This window comes from Bombus fervidus, chromosome 3, assembly GCF_041682495.2.
Source record: "Bombus fervidus isolate BK054 chromosome 3, iyBomFerv1, whole genome shotgun sequence".
Lineage (NCBI taxonomy): Eukaryota > Metazoa > Arthropoda > Insecta > Hymenoptera > Apidae > Bombus > Bombus fervidus.
Window position 1 is genome coordinate 3106256 of NC_091519.1, and position 17502 is coordinate 3123757.

The 17502-nt window shown below is 29.5% G+C and overlaps 1 protein-coding gene across 11 annotated transcripts; it reads left to right on the forward strand.

The window, feature by feature from the left end:
- Positions 1-847: 847 nt before the first annotated feature.
- Positions 848-17153, forward strand: LOC139985887 (glycerophosphocholine phosphodiesterase GPCPD1). 11 transcript variants are annotated; one of them, XM_072000740.1, is made up of 16 exons: positions 7705-7889; positions 9322-9552; positions 9634-9842; positions 9938-10107; positions 10189-10379; positions 10454-10588; positions 10681-10791; positions 12432-12585; positions 12670-12817; positions 12911-13136; positions 13746-13826; positions 14437-14592; positions 14672-15099; positions 15175-15322; positions 15393-15468; positions 15571-17153. In XM_072000740.1, exons 2-16 carry the CDS (start codon positions 9406-9408, stop codon positions 15699-15701), a joined length of 2511 nt encoding a protein of 836 aa, XP_071856841.1. In that variant the 5' UTR covers positions 7705-7889; positions 9322-9405; the 3' UTR covers positions 15702-17153. The 11 variants fall into 11 exon arrangements, with proteins under 11 accessions (XP_071856836.1, XP_071856842.1, XP_071856837.1 ...); XM_072000743.1 differs by having other exon boundaries at positions 15540-15763; XM_072000735.1 differs by lacking the exon at positions 7705-7889 and adding an exon at positions 848-1117 and having other exon boundaries at positions 15393-17153.
- The last annotated feature ends 349 nt before the right edge of the window (positions 17154-17502 follow it).

A 17502-nucleotide genomic window follows, 5' to 3' on the forward strand; every position in this document is an offset into this window, starting at 1 on the left:
TATTTTTGTAAATTTTTATACATTGTAAGTAAAGTTTATATAAAACAGAATACAAAATAATAATAGTCATTTCTTTCTAATTTTTTCATCTCTGAATTAGTTAACCTACGAATATTGATTATACAAATTAAGTGATTCCCTATATCAAGGTTATAAATTTATAAAATACTGTTTGATCGTTAATTATCAATGGTGAGTATTTTTCCGACAAACACTTTACATAATGTTACGTACAAGTACAATTGCACTTGCATAAATAAAGTTCAATTATTTCAGAAGAAATAGCCATAGAATAATTAACATTTCGTTGCTTATTAATCTCATTTTATTCTTAATAAAATATTTCTTTACAAAGAAATGATAATTCTGCAAATATCCCATCCTAAACATTTTTTTAATATGATATATTCTTCTGAAAGTGTTCGTTCCTTCCTTAATGTAATACACTAACACTAATGCATTAGAGTTGCAAATAAAAAATGTATTATGCATTAATAATTCTCCCTACTTCACACTTAATGTAGAATAAATTACAATTAATTTGAATAAAAATTGCAATTCTTCATACGATAGATAGTTAGAATATAAAATTATACAAAATATAAAATATAGATATATGAAATATTAAAATAAAATATATGAAAGTATAAAAAATATAAAATAAAGTCCAAAATATAGTGCGCGTGTACTAACAAATCGTATGACGCGTCCATACATCATATATGCATACATATACACAAGCCTGCATACATAGATGTTGACCATATTGGAGAGTCACGTACGTAGGTATACAAGAGGAAAAGAAAAGTGGGGGTTTGTAGGGTATGCATAACCTGATTGAAAGCCGACTCCAACAGTCAGTAGTATTTCGACGGCGGCAAAGGTTGTCAGTTGTGTTTAGGCAAATCGTTGTGTCTTTACATCTTTCTTTGTCTTTTTGCCTTCGTTACTCGCTTATAACTACGTTCGTAACATTTGTAGGAATTTTATCATCGCGATGTGCGCACACGTTATATATTCGTTTGTGAAACACTGTGTGACTACTTTTTATAGTTAGTTCACTTGCTATGATACCCACCAGAAGAAGAGCGTGATACAGTGCACGTGACAAAACTTAGTAAGTAGCAATGATACACCATTACACTTTATTACCGTTAACAATATCGTCACGGAAATGTTTTCCGGTCATTTGGTTTTCGATACGTGACAGATCGTGTGATTGCGTCAACTTGTTTTCAAGGTGTGTTCCAAAAAGCTAACCCCGCCAATTAATCGTCCACATGTTCCGTTCGTACATTAAAGTCAAAATTCAAGTTATTTCCTACCGACAGTAAGCGACAAATTGATTCCTGTTTATCACGTGTTGTAATTGGCGACATTTAGAGTCGTGAAACTCACTCTTAGTTAGACTCTTTGATCGTGAAATGAAAACCGATCCGTAATGTGTACGAACAAATCCATAGTTTATCGAAGGTTAACGATAAATTCTCGAATCGATCGCTCGACTGATCTACATATTTCCCTACTGCCTATCAGTTTTCAACCTAACTGATTTGATCTTTATTAGATTGATTCTGTTCGTCACTACGAAACCATACGTGAAACCGAATAATGAAATCACATGAATCCTTTTACAATAAATTGAAAGTTCGCAGTCGATGAGTTAATATGACAGCCGCGTGTCGATTCATCGTTGTAAAAATTTACAATTATATCATATATATACATTGTGTAAACGAGAATAATCTTAATTTACTTTTAATAAATTCTTCGTCTATGTCATATTTAAAGGGCTCTATTAAGAATATATTGCTTTCGGGAAAAGGAATAGCTAACAAATTATTCAATATCTTATTTATAGGTAAATATCTTTTCTTGCTTGCTAAATTGCTTTCCTTGGTTATCGTACAACGCGTATTCGCCGTTTTTACGTAGTTTTTGACGAAATTGCCTTGAGATTACTTGAAAAATAACAACTAAAATGATTGTTACCAAAGAAATATGGCTGAATGTTTTACATTGGTCGACCTGACATAATGATTCGAGAAATAGAGATACACTAATACAAGCTAAAATCTTCTGGAACTTCGCAAGATTCCACGAATAAAAATGAAATCGTCGATTTTGTGATCCATCGAACAATGCGTAACAATAATAATTTTATAAACAATTCTACTTCTATATCAAACAAACTAAACAATAATTTGGTTAGTTCAGTTAATTAAATATCGCGACAAATAAATGATGAAATCAATTTTCTTATGGATTTTGAACCTTACAACACGTTCTCTTTTTATTTCTATTTAAACAAGAATTGTTTTGTTAAACAACTTTCCTTACTACTCGAGATATGATTGCAAGTAATTGTCACAAATAACTTTTTCAACTTTCATTTTCCGGTTTTAAATGCTAGGAATTGTTACATAATACGTATGCAAACTAATTGTTGCTAGATAGACTAAATTATTGTCACATATACATATACTATGATAGATATATTTTGTTGATATTGGTTTGATAGAAGAAATATTAAAACAGAAATGAGAAAGAACTTCATTATCGTCTATTGTATATTATTAGGACTTCATAACCATGTTAAATGAATTACATTAGATAAAAATAAAAATAATTTCATACCAATGTACGTCTTTTATATACATTAATTTTGTATAATTTTTCATAATTTTCCTACTAACTGTGAAATGACGTACGTCGTGCTAAGAGAATGTGCAATTTCATGACGTGCAAATATTGCACAAGAGCGACTAGTGTTATATGCTATACAGAAAAACTTTCAAATCGAATTAACAATGTCACGCGCGCTTTATTCTCTAACCTTTAAACATGGCGATCCAAGAAAAATCATGTACAGATGGCGTTTTGGTATCCCTAGGAAATGTATATATCTTTTAATACAAAGATGTTTATAATATAATGATAATAGTAATAACACACGATACAAAAGAAATAATATATATAATTTATTAAATTATAAATAGTTAATGAAATATTTCCAAAAAAAAATTTTTTTCAGATAAGAAAAAATTAATGTTACGAACAATAATAGTGAGTATAGTTTAAAATATACGCTATAATTTATTAATTAATGAACAACTGTCTGGTTAAATGTGACAATGATTGCTTGTAATTTTGATCTTCCACTGAATAATTGATATCGAATGTTTAAGTCGATCACGATAGTTATAAATCATGCAATGAAATATAAGCTTGAGAAAAAAATATTTTCAGTGTTCGTTTGTGAAACATTATTTGTGAAGTGTTATTTGTAGAAAAAGAAATAGTGTTTTTTACTTAGGCGCTAATTACATGCAACAATAGCAAAGTAATGAAAAAATGGATGTATAAACGATTACAAGTACAGTGTATTTGTGTCAGTAGTAATAGAACAATGGCATTGGAATAATTGCATGTTTAGTTTTGTTTCTTTAAGCGACCTTTTTTACATCTTTGTTAAGTGTGCACCAGTATATATATCTATGATTCGAACAGATCGATAAGTAACTCAGCATGACTTTCACGACGCTTGATCATTATTCTGTTTAATATGGACTATATGATGAAAATCGCACATAAAAAGCAAATGGAAATAAATTTTCAGATACATAACTAAAATTTTTTGTTTGCTGAAAGCAAGCAATGAAATGAATTCTTTTAAAATATACTTTTTGTAGAATCATAAAACGTAAAATATTTAAACAATAATCGCTAAAACCTTGACGGAAAATTGAACAAAGCTATACAGGGTAATCCTGAAATAACTGATCAAGCACATGCGATCGTGCTATCAACTATAAAAATATATAGAACTTCTATCCTTAACTACATATATAATTTTCATTATTTTCTTTTTATTTCTAGAGTTTTCATTATATGATATTCTTTTATCTTGAATTATACTTTGAATTCAGTGATCAACAATCAACAGTGTTCAAGAAACATTGAACCGTGTCCAAATAATAGACGTTATACGTATCCAATTTAAATTCTATTTCAGAATACTTATTTTTGAAAAATTGCCGCTTTGCAACCAAATACGTAGATTTCTATACAGGACACTTGAATTATTAAATATTCGCAATTTCTCTTAAAGCTTCATCTGCTGAAATACATAAACGTAATAAAATATATCAAAACCGTAATTTACAGGATTCAAGAAAGTTATTTTTGAAACTGAAAATCATTTTAAAGATAGATATTTTTATCCAATGGAACGACATTGCAAATATTCTAGATTATTTTTGTCGTTCTCGACCTGTGAGACCTTGAACATTTATTGTTTCTTATGTCGTTGAACTCATTTCAAGAATTATTTGTATACAAATAATAAAAATATATTAATTAATTAATATATAAATGATGATAATTCAAACATCTAATTTTGAGAAAACTAAAATCGTCACAAAATAAAGTAGACAGAAAAATGACACCTGGTAAATATTTGTAGCTACGTATTTATACATTTATCTAAATGCGTAATAATATCCGGCACCGTGATGTTCCTTTATACAGCAAGAAGTAAAAGCATTTTTAGAAATCAGCAGAGTAGTATGATGTTTCAACGATACACTTCTGTCAAATAAATATAAATTACTGTGAAAAATATGACTTAAATAATTCTTAAAAAATATTCTTTTACTTCGTGGTTGGACGTCTTTTAAGCAAAAATGTTTTCACAAATAGATTTACATTCTGTGAATCCACTTTTTCTTGGAAGTTGAAGTAAGGTAGCATTATTATCATATGTATAGTCGAGAGTTCATACATGATTTATCATTACGATAAATTAATAAACACATAAAGAACATATTGCTTAAATTAAGTTGTAATTCTTGTATCATAAAAGTGGATGACGTCCCACGATAGTTCTTTTCTAGATTCTGTAAAAATAATCCTCCCAGAAAATACAATATTCATAAAGTTAAAAAATATATGCATTATATGTCAAATTAATTATAAGTAATGTTATAAGAGAAATGTTATATTTAATATCGTAGAGTACGTTTAATAGGTATAATGCAAATACCTTTGAGGAAGGAATGATATTGATTTCTTCATTTATACCAATACATTACTGCGCCATAAGCAATCGAACTTTAAGTTCTGTTGAAAGAATCTTTAAAAAAGAAGTTGCGCAATTATATTTTCTTAAATATTTTTTGTTAAAACAATTTCTTGCAACTCATCAAGTTACGTTGGCCTTAAAAAATACACGTCGCACGTGTAAAAGTGTTGGCAAGTAGAAATTCTAAGTATAAATGCTCGCAAGTTGGGATCCAGATTTTTCTGGTTACGTAAAATATAAATTTTAAAAGACCTGTGATTTTTAGTGATTCTATATATGATTCTTAATGTAATATATATAACGTTTTAATAATATAAACTGAAAAATATAAATATTTCATAAGAGATGTGTAGATATTAACTAGGTGTGTAATTTTGTATATTAAATATGAAAATGATCGATATTATACATATAGCATAAATCAAATATTGTATTTATCAGATTAATATTATATTAATCAAAAATTCAAGATTTAATAGCTAAACAAATAGAAACGCTATCCCACTGCTTGCTTATTGCAATAGTGATACCAGAGTAGAGTGTACTTTCTCTTAACGATAATTAATTTCAAAGTATTGTAGTAGATAGTTTTGCCAGAATTAAGGATATTATAAATTTTGAATCTTGTTAGAATATATTCTATTTATATCTAAACGAAAAATTTTTAAAACATTCGTTTTAAGAATAAAATTTATTTGTAGCTATAATTGTAGGTAATTTATAATTACAAATAGCAAATAAATCACAAAAAAGAAAAGAAACGATGTTGCGTATATACTTTCTTCACTTATCAAGTGAAGTTCCATAATAACAGGTATGAAAAGAATATAATTTTCTGATATATAAGACATATTAGCTATTAGTTATGAAGAAATTTTGCTATTAAAAAGCAAATAGAAATTAAATTCTTTTTTAATCATAATTTCTTATTCTTATTTCACCAAATCGCAAGTCAAATGACGAATATTTTTCATAATCGTCAGGCACATATTCTAAGTTATTTAGAACCAACAAATTGCAATTCTTAACAATTTGATAACAAATGACTATCTTTATACGATTCTTAAATTTATATACTACTATATGACGCCTATACACCTTTCACGTTTCAATAGTCAAACTCGAAGCCGAACCAGGTCTGGCATTGCATGACTATTACATATTCTAATACGGTGCAGTGTTACATCTGTTTCTAGAATGTAATCCAAGATGTAATCCAAGAAACATATGATTTAGCAAAAATATGTTTTATTAACACGTTTTTAAAAACATTAAAACGTACCGTGATATCTTTAATAGACAGATATGTTCATATTACTGTTCTTATATTTATATTGCAATGTAAATTGTCACATTTTTATTATTTTAAATAAAATAATTAGAAAAACTAAACATTGTATAGACAAAAATGGTAATTAAAAATATTTAATTCAAATATTTAAAAAAATCAGAAGAACATTCGAATGTTTGAAACACATATTGGAAACCAAATAGAAACGCTAATGATTGTGCTTGATTCATATACATATAGCTACCAGTTGTAATTAATTGGATGTTCTTATTATATACAGTTGCGAAAAGATAGGTAGTTATAGTATTGGCACATCATTTTGCATTGAATAGTTTCCTCTTTTAATGCGACGCTACTCTTATTCTAGTTCCCCTATGGTTGATTTTTTTAACGAGTATTTTCCTGTTGTCATTACTACCCTTCTTTCAATAGAATGTGTTAAAATTTTTGTCATATCTATATCTGCTCATGAGAAAACAAAAGGAAATAAGAGAATAAAAAGAGATATATACTTGTTATTATACCAAATGGAAAAGACAGTAGATCCTTAAATGCTGCTGTATGATTTTCATCTATCCTTACACATATATCGATACTTGCAGCTGAGGTAACGAAATTATGTAGCGCGTTTTATAGGTATTGTCCTCAATAGTATATATGTCGTTCAAAATTGATGTATGCAAATTATTGCATTTAGCGATGGAAATGTAACGTTCTGATAGAAAGTCTTTGAAAGTTGAACATTGATTTATTGCATACCGTGTATGGCAATAACGGAAGTTCTTAAGTGAATGTGAAAGAGGTGTCGAAAATTTTGCGAATAATGGAGATGAACTGGTACGACATCGAAACTCAAATGTTATTTTTTTATAGAACGATCCGTATCGAAATAGTTTATTAAAAAATTCCTATTTTCGGAATATTGCACAAAAGTATAGATAGAAGAAAAATAATATAAAAAATTACTTTTACTCGATAAATATATCGTTTACTGTATTCGTCACAGTATGGCGGACAGGAAGTAACTACTCGAAATTTTGCGAAAGATCAGTTAAGTAAGAATATCTGTATATTTGCATCGTATAAAATATTTTTGACTTACTAAGAAGTACACTTAGTAATATTAATACTAATGCATATGTATTTTTGAATAAAATTGGTATATAATAGATTTCTCAAAGTGCAATAAATTTAATCAGTTTGAATTGGAGGTTCTACTGAGCCATCGTATCGTCACTTCCATGTTCACGGCGTTGCCAAATCGACCATTACTTCATTCGTGCAAGAAAAACTACTGCGGTGTAAGGTGTAGTGCTGCACTCGTGTAAGTTGTTTCGTGTCAGTTGAAGTAGTTGTGCTGTGCTGTGAAGAGACAAATTATGACAAATTCGTTAAAAAATATGGAGCGATTGCCTTGGGCATTCGTCAAATAACACGCATTCTTGTACGAGGTGAATACCAGGCTGCCAATCCAATTTTACGAGTAAAACCCACCGAACTTTTTCGATATAATAGGTAAACTAACAATTTTCAGAAGTGATACCGTTTAATATTCAAAATCAATTCGAGACAGAGATTGAGTATCTTCACATTTTTCTCACTTACCAAATTCTTTTCTATTTTTTCCTCGTTTCCGACATGTTGTTTAAAAGCTGTTTTCAAACTTTCTTATATCAGTGTATTTCCATATAAGTAGTTTTCCCATTAAAATTACGAAAATATCTGTATGATCGTGATTTGACAACACTTAGAAGGTTTGCTTTGTTCATTATACGAAACTCACATATGACATGACACAGAAATTATTTCACATTTGCTAATATTTATATACTATTGACACATGTGTTCTCCAGATTCAATATTGAATTTATCATTGAATAATCTGGAAATTGTTCCCTTCATTACTGAAAAAGAGTGCTGGATATTTCGCTTTTGTTTCATGTATTAGTGTGTGCTGGTACAGTTTTTATACTATATTTTATCACATTGTACTGCACTATGCTATATTTTACTAGCGCAAAATGTATTCGTGTATTTATGATGTTGCAATAATCTACTATTGTTATGCATTGATATAAAGGGAATTATCTTGCAAACAATTTCGTAAAATATCAGAAATCTACAACTACTTTAAAAATATGCAAAATGTAAAATTATTTTTTATTTTTGTTCCCAAACTATATTTTATAAAACTTATTTTATGAAATTTATGAAATTGACATTTATGATATTTATGAAAAAATTTCTGCATTGAAAAAGTATTCTAGATATACGGCAGTCAAATTATTCTTAATAATTAATCACAAAATGTTATATTATTTTAAATTTATTTCTTTAAGCTCTCTTCTTTCCTTGCTTTCACTTTTAAAGGTTGTTCACCATTGAATAACAGTGTTTTATCTTATATATTATAATTTGTTTTAATATTATCATGTTTAAATCTTCCCAATAAACATAAAATTAATAACATTTTAATAAAACCTATAAACTCTAAATAAATAAATAAAATGATTTAAACATATTAAAAATATGTATATTTGTGAAACAAATAATATACATATGTACATACAATACACACATGAAATATACATATATTAAAGATCTGAAAGCTTTGTTTTAAAAAATGTATAAAATTCCAATATTTTTCATATTTGGAATTTAATTTAACAATTGTATACATAATCATTTGAACGTTCTCTTAAAATTTTGATAATGCTTACTAGATTCTAAAAATTATTTATATTGATCAAAAAGTGATAAAACTATATTAAGTAATATCCTATGTATTAAATATAAAGAATAATTCTTAATATATTATTTTCGATAATAATATATACTATAAAAGGAATTTACAGAAATCAGTTTTCATAAAAATTGTATCTATCTAATAATTATCCCATTTGATTGCTATTCTAAAATCTTCCTTACAATAAGACCCTTATTACAGAAAATTAGCTGATGTGAATTGAACACACCTTGAAACACAGAAAATTGAAAGAGAAAAACAGTGAGAAAAAGAAAACATAGTAATATGCAGCGGATATGGTTTATAGAGAACAAAGAGGGGGTGCAATACAAGCAGCAAGAGGTACCACGTGAGACTAACTTCATCGAGGTGGCGACTGAACATCCATCAGACATGAGGGAATCTAAAAGGGACTGGATTTTTAGAGTCCAGGTAATTAATACTGATATTAGTATTGTTACTGGTTAAACCAATAATTTCAGATTAACTTCAATTCTTTTTAATTTTAATCAGGTACATAAATTAGAAAAAAGTGAAGTCTTATATGTAGTGGGTAATTTGCCTGAACTGGGTGCTTGGAATCACAACCAGGCAATTCAGTTGTCACAAGAATATGGCAGTCGGGATTCTCCAACAATTTTTGATAACAGTAGTGGAGAGTTTTATAATGATGATATACATGACAATGCCGGAGATAACTCATTTGGTGATGTAGATGATGAGTAAGTAAAGATAAACATTTAGATATTCATGATGATTTATACTATTTTATTTTTCATGTACTTAAAATATAATAAATGAAATTTGTAAATTTCAGAGGTGGACAAATATTTTCGCAAAAGGTTGCACTTCCCATCGATGCTGATGTAGAGTTCCGATATTTTGTTGCTGTCATCTGTCAATCTAATGGTACTAAAAATTCGGCCAAAACTCTTATCATTCGTAGATGGGAAACTCATATGATACCACGCTTTATCAAAAAGAACAGTATGTAATCAAGTATATTTTATATAGATTAATTAATTAAAAAATTATATTTTTATTATAAGTTGCAACATTAAGTAAAAGGATTTGTTACAGCATCAAGCAATTTTACTAGTGAAACATTGCCAGATCCGGATAAGTTCGGTTATTACAACGGTTACTGTAAAATTGAACGGGGCTGGTTGACCGATGAAACTGTGATACAATTTAAGCTTTTTAATAATCCAATTAAATTATGGAAGAATAGGCTACAAAATAGGAAAGTACACATTAAGGTGTGTTTTAAAATTACATATTTGTACATTAATATTTAAAAATTGAGAATTAGAACACATCTTTTTTAATTTAGATGACACCTGTAAATCTAGTTAGGCACAATTCCTTAGAATTGCAACAATTTGGTGGTGATTGTGTAGATGATAGTCTTTCTATGGATACACAAGATGTTGTTGATCAACCTGCCTTTAGTATTACAGAAATTGCGGTATGTATCATTTTACTACGTTTTTTTTTTTAATAAAAATCAATGATTATCATATTTATTTTTATAATAATATATTCTTGTTATAATTTTAGGCAATGAATGATGAAGAAGCTCGTTTCAAGATACAGGAGCAATTTGGTCGAGCTTATAATGAAGACGAATTTGTTATCTTCAATGTCGCGGTTCGATATCCTGAAACTGTCGTAAGTAATCATATGAAGTGCCTCATCAAAAAATCATAGTAAATACACAACTGAATAAATAACCATTGGTTGGTATTTATTGCTTGCATTACTTATAATTTGTATGACATTGTATTATGTACATAGGGTAGATCTCCAATACTTATTTCAAACCAGCCTATTCGTCGTGGATAGGTCTACAGATGGAGACATCGAAGGCATTGTCTTCAGTAATATACAAGCTAACTGTAAAAACATACAAACGATCAGAGTACAAAATATGTCTTCTTTTGATTTGACATCTTAACTTTAATGACAAAAGTACATCTTTATTAAGTGGCAGATTAATAAATGAGAAAGATTAATAAAAATTGTAGATGTGGCAGAGCAATAAATTACGAACTAGTGGTAATTCATATAAAAAATTAGACACACTAAAGATACGCATTGACCATACCATGTGAGTTTTCAGTAGACCACGAGTAGGCCGGCCACGTCTTCTCTCGCGATTTGTTCAAATTACTTGGTAAAAGATAATTAAACTTGTTCAGCAGCTATTGCCCTCCTTGGAAACCAGAAGCGATGTCACGCGCACTGGCCTGGAACGAAGACAACCGTCAGCTTTGTACAAAGCAAGACCTCTGGTGCAAATGATGATGCTAACATGCAATCTGATGTATCGATGCTAAAGCATCGTCTACCACTTTACATCTGTGTCACATGACATCACACAGAGATATGACGGTTTTGATTGTCGTTCACCCTACCGCACCTATCCTTAGGCTAATCTCTCGTAAATCGCAAAATTTTCTAAAGCGCATTGCATTATCATAGTCTAAAATATCGGACTTTCACAATATTTATCATGTAAATTATGCATTCTATTCGTTGTATGAAATCGGTTTACGTGAGTTGTAGCCATCCTAAACAACCCCAAGAATTTAGAGATGTCAACGCTGTCACACCTCATATCCATCTGTGTGCGTCGAAAATGGTGAGGCTCCCATCACTCCTATATCCTTTTAGTGTACTACTAATATTTTCTAGCTCTGACCAACTCTACTGTACCGTACGTGACACCGCTGCGCGGCCAATACCAGACTAAGCTGTCAGAATCTTCTGAATCTGAATTACAAACCTTGCAGACTTGATATCGAAATTTAATAATGAATGATCGGCAGGTGTTGCGGGATACGCGTCATCAGGCAGAGTACAGCATTTGGCAATTATTGGTCTGGTTCATTGCTAGATTATGTAGGAAATAAATTATCGCCCTTTGTTTTATCATTCACTAGTAATTTGTTGCTTTTGCCTACAAATTATTTGAATCTGCCAAAGAATTAACAGAATTTTGTGGAAAAGCAAAAGATGTACATATGTCTTTAATGATATAGTTTAATTCCTACGATTTTTAGTGGTCAAGGATCTTTAATAATTTGTCACAAAATTTTACCACATTTCATTAGAATCTCTAATTTACTTGTTTCTCAGATTAGAGATACATATTCACAAAAAATTTTGTCATATGTCCTTGATCATTGGAGTTAATTAATGTTGAGGCAAGCTCTATAATGGATGAGCAAAAAATATTGATGCAAGCATTTGGTGTTGTTATAAATATTAGTATTTTTCTATGTATATTAAGTAAGTTGTTTTTTCAGGCATACTTAGTGGACTACTACGTGTACAGCTCAAGGTGTTTTCCAGGAGAACCACCAAGTCATATCGGTTTCAGCTACATCTTGCCTAGCACATTACAGTCCAGTGTTGGGCTTCTAACAGTACCAATTACAAGCACAAAACATAGACCAATTGGTATAGTATTGTCTTTTCTATCTTTTAGTATTGAATATTATTGATGATTGCTATATATATATATATATATTTTTTTTTTTTTAGGGCAACTTACAGTGGAATACGTTGTGATAAAATCAATTCCGGATTACCCATGGGATATGAATATTTCATATGCAAAACATTGGGAACAACGGTGGTCTGGCCTGGATGTAGGACACAGGGGATTGGGTACATCCTTTCAAACAAAGAAGTATGTTAATATCTTTAAAGTTATTAAAAAGATAACATTTTTTTAGAAATTATTTAGATGAGCTGAAGTTTATATATTGCAATTTGTTTATAGCTGTGCTAATGTACGTGAAAATACAATAGCTTCTTTAAAGACTGCATCATACCATGGAGCTGATATGGTTGAATTTGACGTCCAACTGTCTAAAGACCATATACCGGTTATTTACCACGATTTCTATGTATCTATTTCGTTAAAACGCAAGAAACAAATAGAAGCTATGGATATGTTGGAAATACCTGTTAAGGACCTTACATTGGAGCAGTTACATCTGTTGAAGGTAATTTTTATGAATATGTAACTACTTTGATTCTATATATATTTCAACTTGAATAATTTATGCTATTTTCACTGACATCATATACGTACTTTCACTTTTACAGTTATTTACAGATTTCAATATATTCAACGTATATTTAATGGATTTTATTTTTTTATTTTATTATAAACCATATACAATTCAACAACATGAAAAACTTTTTAAAAATGTATTATTTACACTTAATTTATTAACAACTAATACACGAATAATATAAACTAAATAGTTAACATTGTGTGTACAAAAAATAAGTGAGAATATTATAGCATTAACTTCACTAACTATTAAGGAATGTTAATAATAAGTCACTATATATTTTTAATTACATAATCAATTAGAAAGTTAATAAGGTGCATTTAATATAATTTCTCATCTACCATTAATCACATAGAATGCGGCTTATTAAAACTGCTACGCGTATTAATAACTTGCTTTTTATGTCCTTTTTTGTATTAAAGGAGAAATCAGTTACTTCAGGGATTGTATCGTATGTAGATACACAGACATGCAATCATGAATTTATAGGTGTAACATACCTATTCGTACTTTTCTCTTTTTAATATTCAACAGGATTTTTATTACCCGTGGTGGGACTCGTTGGGTAAGGTGCTGTATTTCGTTGATAAAGCTGAGCAGGGGGTTAACCAACTGGTGAGCTTTCATACCGCTTGCGCCGCCTAACTCGTCGCCAAAATATATAACAAATTAGTTATTTTAAAAAACTCGATGCATGCCTGTTTAAAATTTATTCTAAAACCAACTAAAATTAATTTTTAATACCACATCATTGTACCACAATATCGTACATTTTATGCTTAGATTAAAAGCTTAATCTTGATACTGTAAGGTATCAAAGTATGTAATTCAATGGAAAAATATTTTTTACCTATTATGTAATATCACCTAATGATCTTTTTGCAAAAATGCTTTAACGATCTTAAAGATCATTTTTTAATAATCTTTCACCAGTTTCATTTCCCTCTGACTGTGCGTATTTGCCTCCGCACGGGGGCGCGAACTTATTCATCGAAAATATGTATAAAAAATCACATTATCACAGCATGTAGATAATATCATGCCTTCCATGATATTATATATCTAATATATTCACATGATTCCAGAGTGTTTGCTTTTATTTGGCTTCAAAAGTCTCTTACGTCAAACATTGTACTACTTTTATCAATCTTTTATGATCTAACAGAGTTACATTGACGAAGTGCTTTATTTTATAAATCCTTTACAAAATAAAATTTTCTTACAGGTTTATCATGTGGCTGAAGGTCGAGAAAAGAACCCAAAATTTTTTGATGAGGATTTAGAAGATCACCAGCCTTTTCCGACGCTTCAGACCGTATTACAAGAATTAGAACAACATGTCGGATGTAATATTGAAATTAAATGGACTATGCAATTGAAGGTAAAAGTAATAAATTTACTTTTTTATTTATTTAGTATTTTTATTATTTTCTTACGGAAATTGTAATCTATATACACAGGATGGCACGTTCGAGCTTAACCATCCTTTCGATCTCAATCTATATTTGGATATTATATTGAAAGTCGTACTAGAATATGGAGGAGATAGGAAAATCGTTTTCTCATCATTTAATCCAGATATCTGTGCCATGATCCGTCTTAAACAAAATAAGTATCCGGTAGTATTTTTGACACAAGGCATTACCTCAAAATATCCTACTTATCATGATCCAAGATGTCAAACTGTACCAATGGCTGTTAGACATGCGTTAGCAGCTGATATCTTAGGAATTAATGTCCATACCGAAGATATTCTTAGGGATCCGTCACAAGTTAAATTTGTAAAGGATGCTGGTTTAATCATTTTTTGCTGGGGAGATGACAATAATGATAAAGATACAATTCGACATTTAAAGAAACTTGGTTTACATGCAGTAATTTATGACAAGTGAGTAATCTTCAAGCATGTGAATTATTTACATATGAACAAAGATATGCTATAATTATTTAATATTATCTGTAGAATTGATGAATACAACGCAAAGGAAGTCAAAGAAAGCATATTTTTGGTTGATGCAAGAGAAAATCAAAAGGCACTAATTGCTTTGGCACAGTGTAATCAAAGTTGTGCACCGCAACCTCAAATTACTAATTCTTTGAATACGGAAAAGGTTAGTAGTAATACTAATATTTATATTCTTACAAATATAGGAAAAAACGAACAGCACAATTTAATTTTAGGAATACTATATGGAGATTGACAAATCGCGAAATATGATTACAACCACGTCAACTGCATCCTCGATCACATCTTTTGGTAAGAACAATCTTGGTGATAATATATATCCCATGTCAACCATTAAATTACCAAGTACATGTGACCATCAGGAGAGCAATGAGATCAGTGAAATGACAAAAGATTTCAGCGTTTGTGCAAAATCCTTCGGCCACTCGGTAAAAGCTAAAAGTATCTCAGATTTAGTATGTGGCCAAACGACAGCGTTACCAGAAATTTGCGGAGAGGATGAGTCTGCGAAAGACTGTCTTTGATGTTTCTCCTTTAGGAAGCCATTCATGTCGTGGTTTGGCACAGAAGACACTACCTAGAAAAAGATTTACCACAAAAGAAAGGACGAAGCCGAAGAAAATTTTTTGTAACTTATAATTTACTATAATATTTACACTAAAGGGGTTAAACAGTTCTGGTTTTCCCAACAGTCCTAGATCCGTAAAATTGGATCACCTTAACGGCCATTACACAGAATATATTCATATAATGCACAAGAAAGACGACCGATTGTATTTTTCACGTCATTTTATCATTCCTGCAATCGATCGACTTAATTGTCCATTTCATGTTATGTCTTACTTACTTTATACAATGGCCTTTTTTTAAATGCTGATCAAGTCCAATGGCTGTAGAAAAAGATGTCAACTTTTGTTATTCTGTCTATGGCAGATGAATACATGAGTTGCAAGTTTTTAGTACAAATATCCTCAATATTTCATTTAGTTCATAGAAAGAAGTCACCCCTCTTATATATATTCCTTCCTTCGTTAATTAAACATTAATTTAAAGAAATACAAATTGATGGAAACACTGACAAATGCATGATGTCACGAATGTATACTTTTTTGTAATAAGTTATCAAAAACATTTTTTAAAAGAACGATGCGATTTGTCTTTAACAGCTTTGAATGTAGACAAAAGCTGCCAATAACTAATTTTCATAAATATACATATTTCAGATTCACTTATTTATGTTTCAAAGTATTTTACAATATGAATTAAGAGAAAAAACAAAGCAAAAATTCCTTTATTAAATTTAAAAAAAAAGAAATTGTATGCGAATATAAAATCAGTATAATTGTAGAAAAGAAAAGAAAAAACCGCTTTTTTCCATATTAAATAATAATATGGTTATTGTTACAAATAATTATTTGATTTCCTTTGACAAATAAGTACAATTGTAAAATTTAATAAGATCATTCATTCGCTTTATAGATAACATTTCTTTTGCCCAGATTTTTATTCCTGATCAATCTTAATCTTACTCGATAACCTCATCAGTGACAGAATGAGTAGCATGCGAATATCTTTTCAAAGTTTTTGAACAGAGAAGATAATTTATACCATTATACCGCATTGGTAGTACGCTATACAACTAAAGAGAGTGATTGTATCAATCGTTATGATTCTAACAATATACAGAATATCTGTTGATGGTTTAGAGAAGTATACCACAAATATGTTATGGGATCACGTATGTAAATGCACGTGTACAGTGCGTCAAGGGGGGTGGTTACTGATCTTTTCTATTGTCATAGAGGCTATGCATTATAATAAACCAGTTAATAAACATACATAAATCGGGATTCGACAAGTTTATAATTAAAATACATTTGTAGAATTTTGCAAATTCTGACACACGTAGGTATTAATGGATTACAATCTTCAAGTGTATAATACTGATAAACATCATATATATTTCAGATTTCTAATCTTGTGTCTGTTTTTGTCTTTCCCTATTAAACGATAGTTCGAGCATATACAACGAGGAATTATAACTATAATATTTAATCGATTTTATAAATATACAAAAATATTCACGCACATATGAACATTAAAAAAGCTAATAAGAAATAATATTTTTGCATTTGCATTTGAAGCTCCTAACTCGATTACTCGAAGTACCTGATTTGAAAATAGATGTCGAATATGATACGTAGTTAACACATTATGGGTCGTTTACTTTTTATTTAGCTGAAAATTATATCGAAGGTCGAGATAATTAACTTGACTTCAAATACATTTTGATGTGATAAATAAAAATTAAAACTTCATACATTT

Coding starts and splice junctions, on each gene's coding strand:
- LOC139985887 (XM_072000735.1), top strand. CDS start 9,406: ATGCAGCGGATATGGTTTATAGAGAACAAAGAGGGGGTGCAATACAAG. Junction 10,380..10,453: donor ATAGGAAAGTACACATTAAG/GTGTGTTTTAAA, acceptor TTTTTAATTTAG/ATGACACCTGTAAATCTAGT. Junction 15,323..15,392: donor ATTCTTTGAATACGGAAAAG/GTTAGTAGTAAT, acceptor ATTTAATTTTAG/GAATACTATATGGAGATTGA.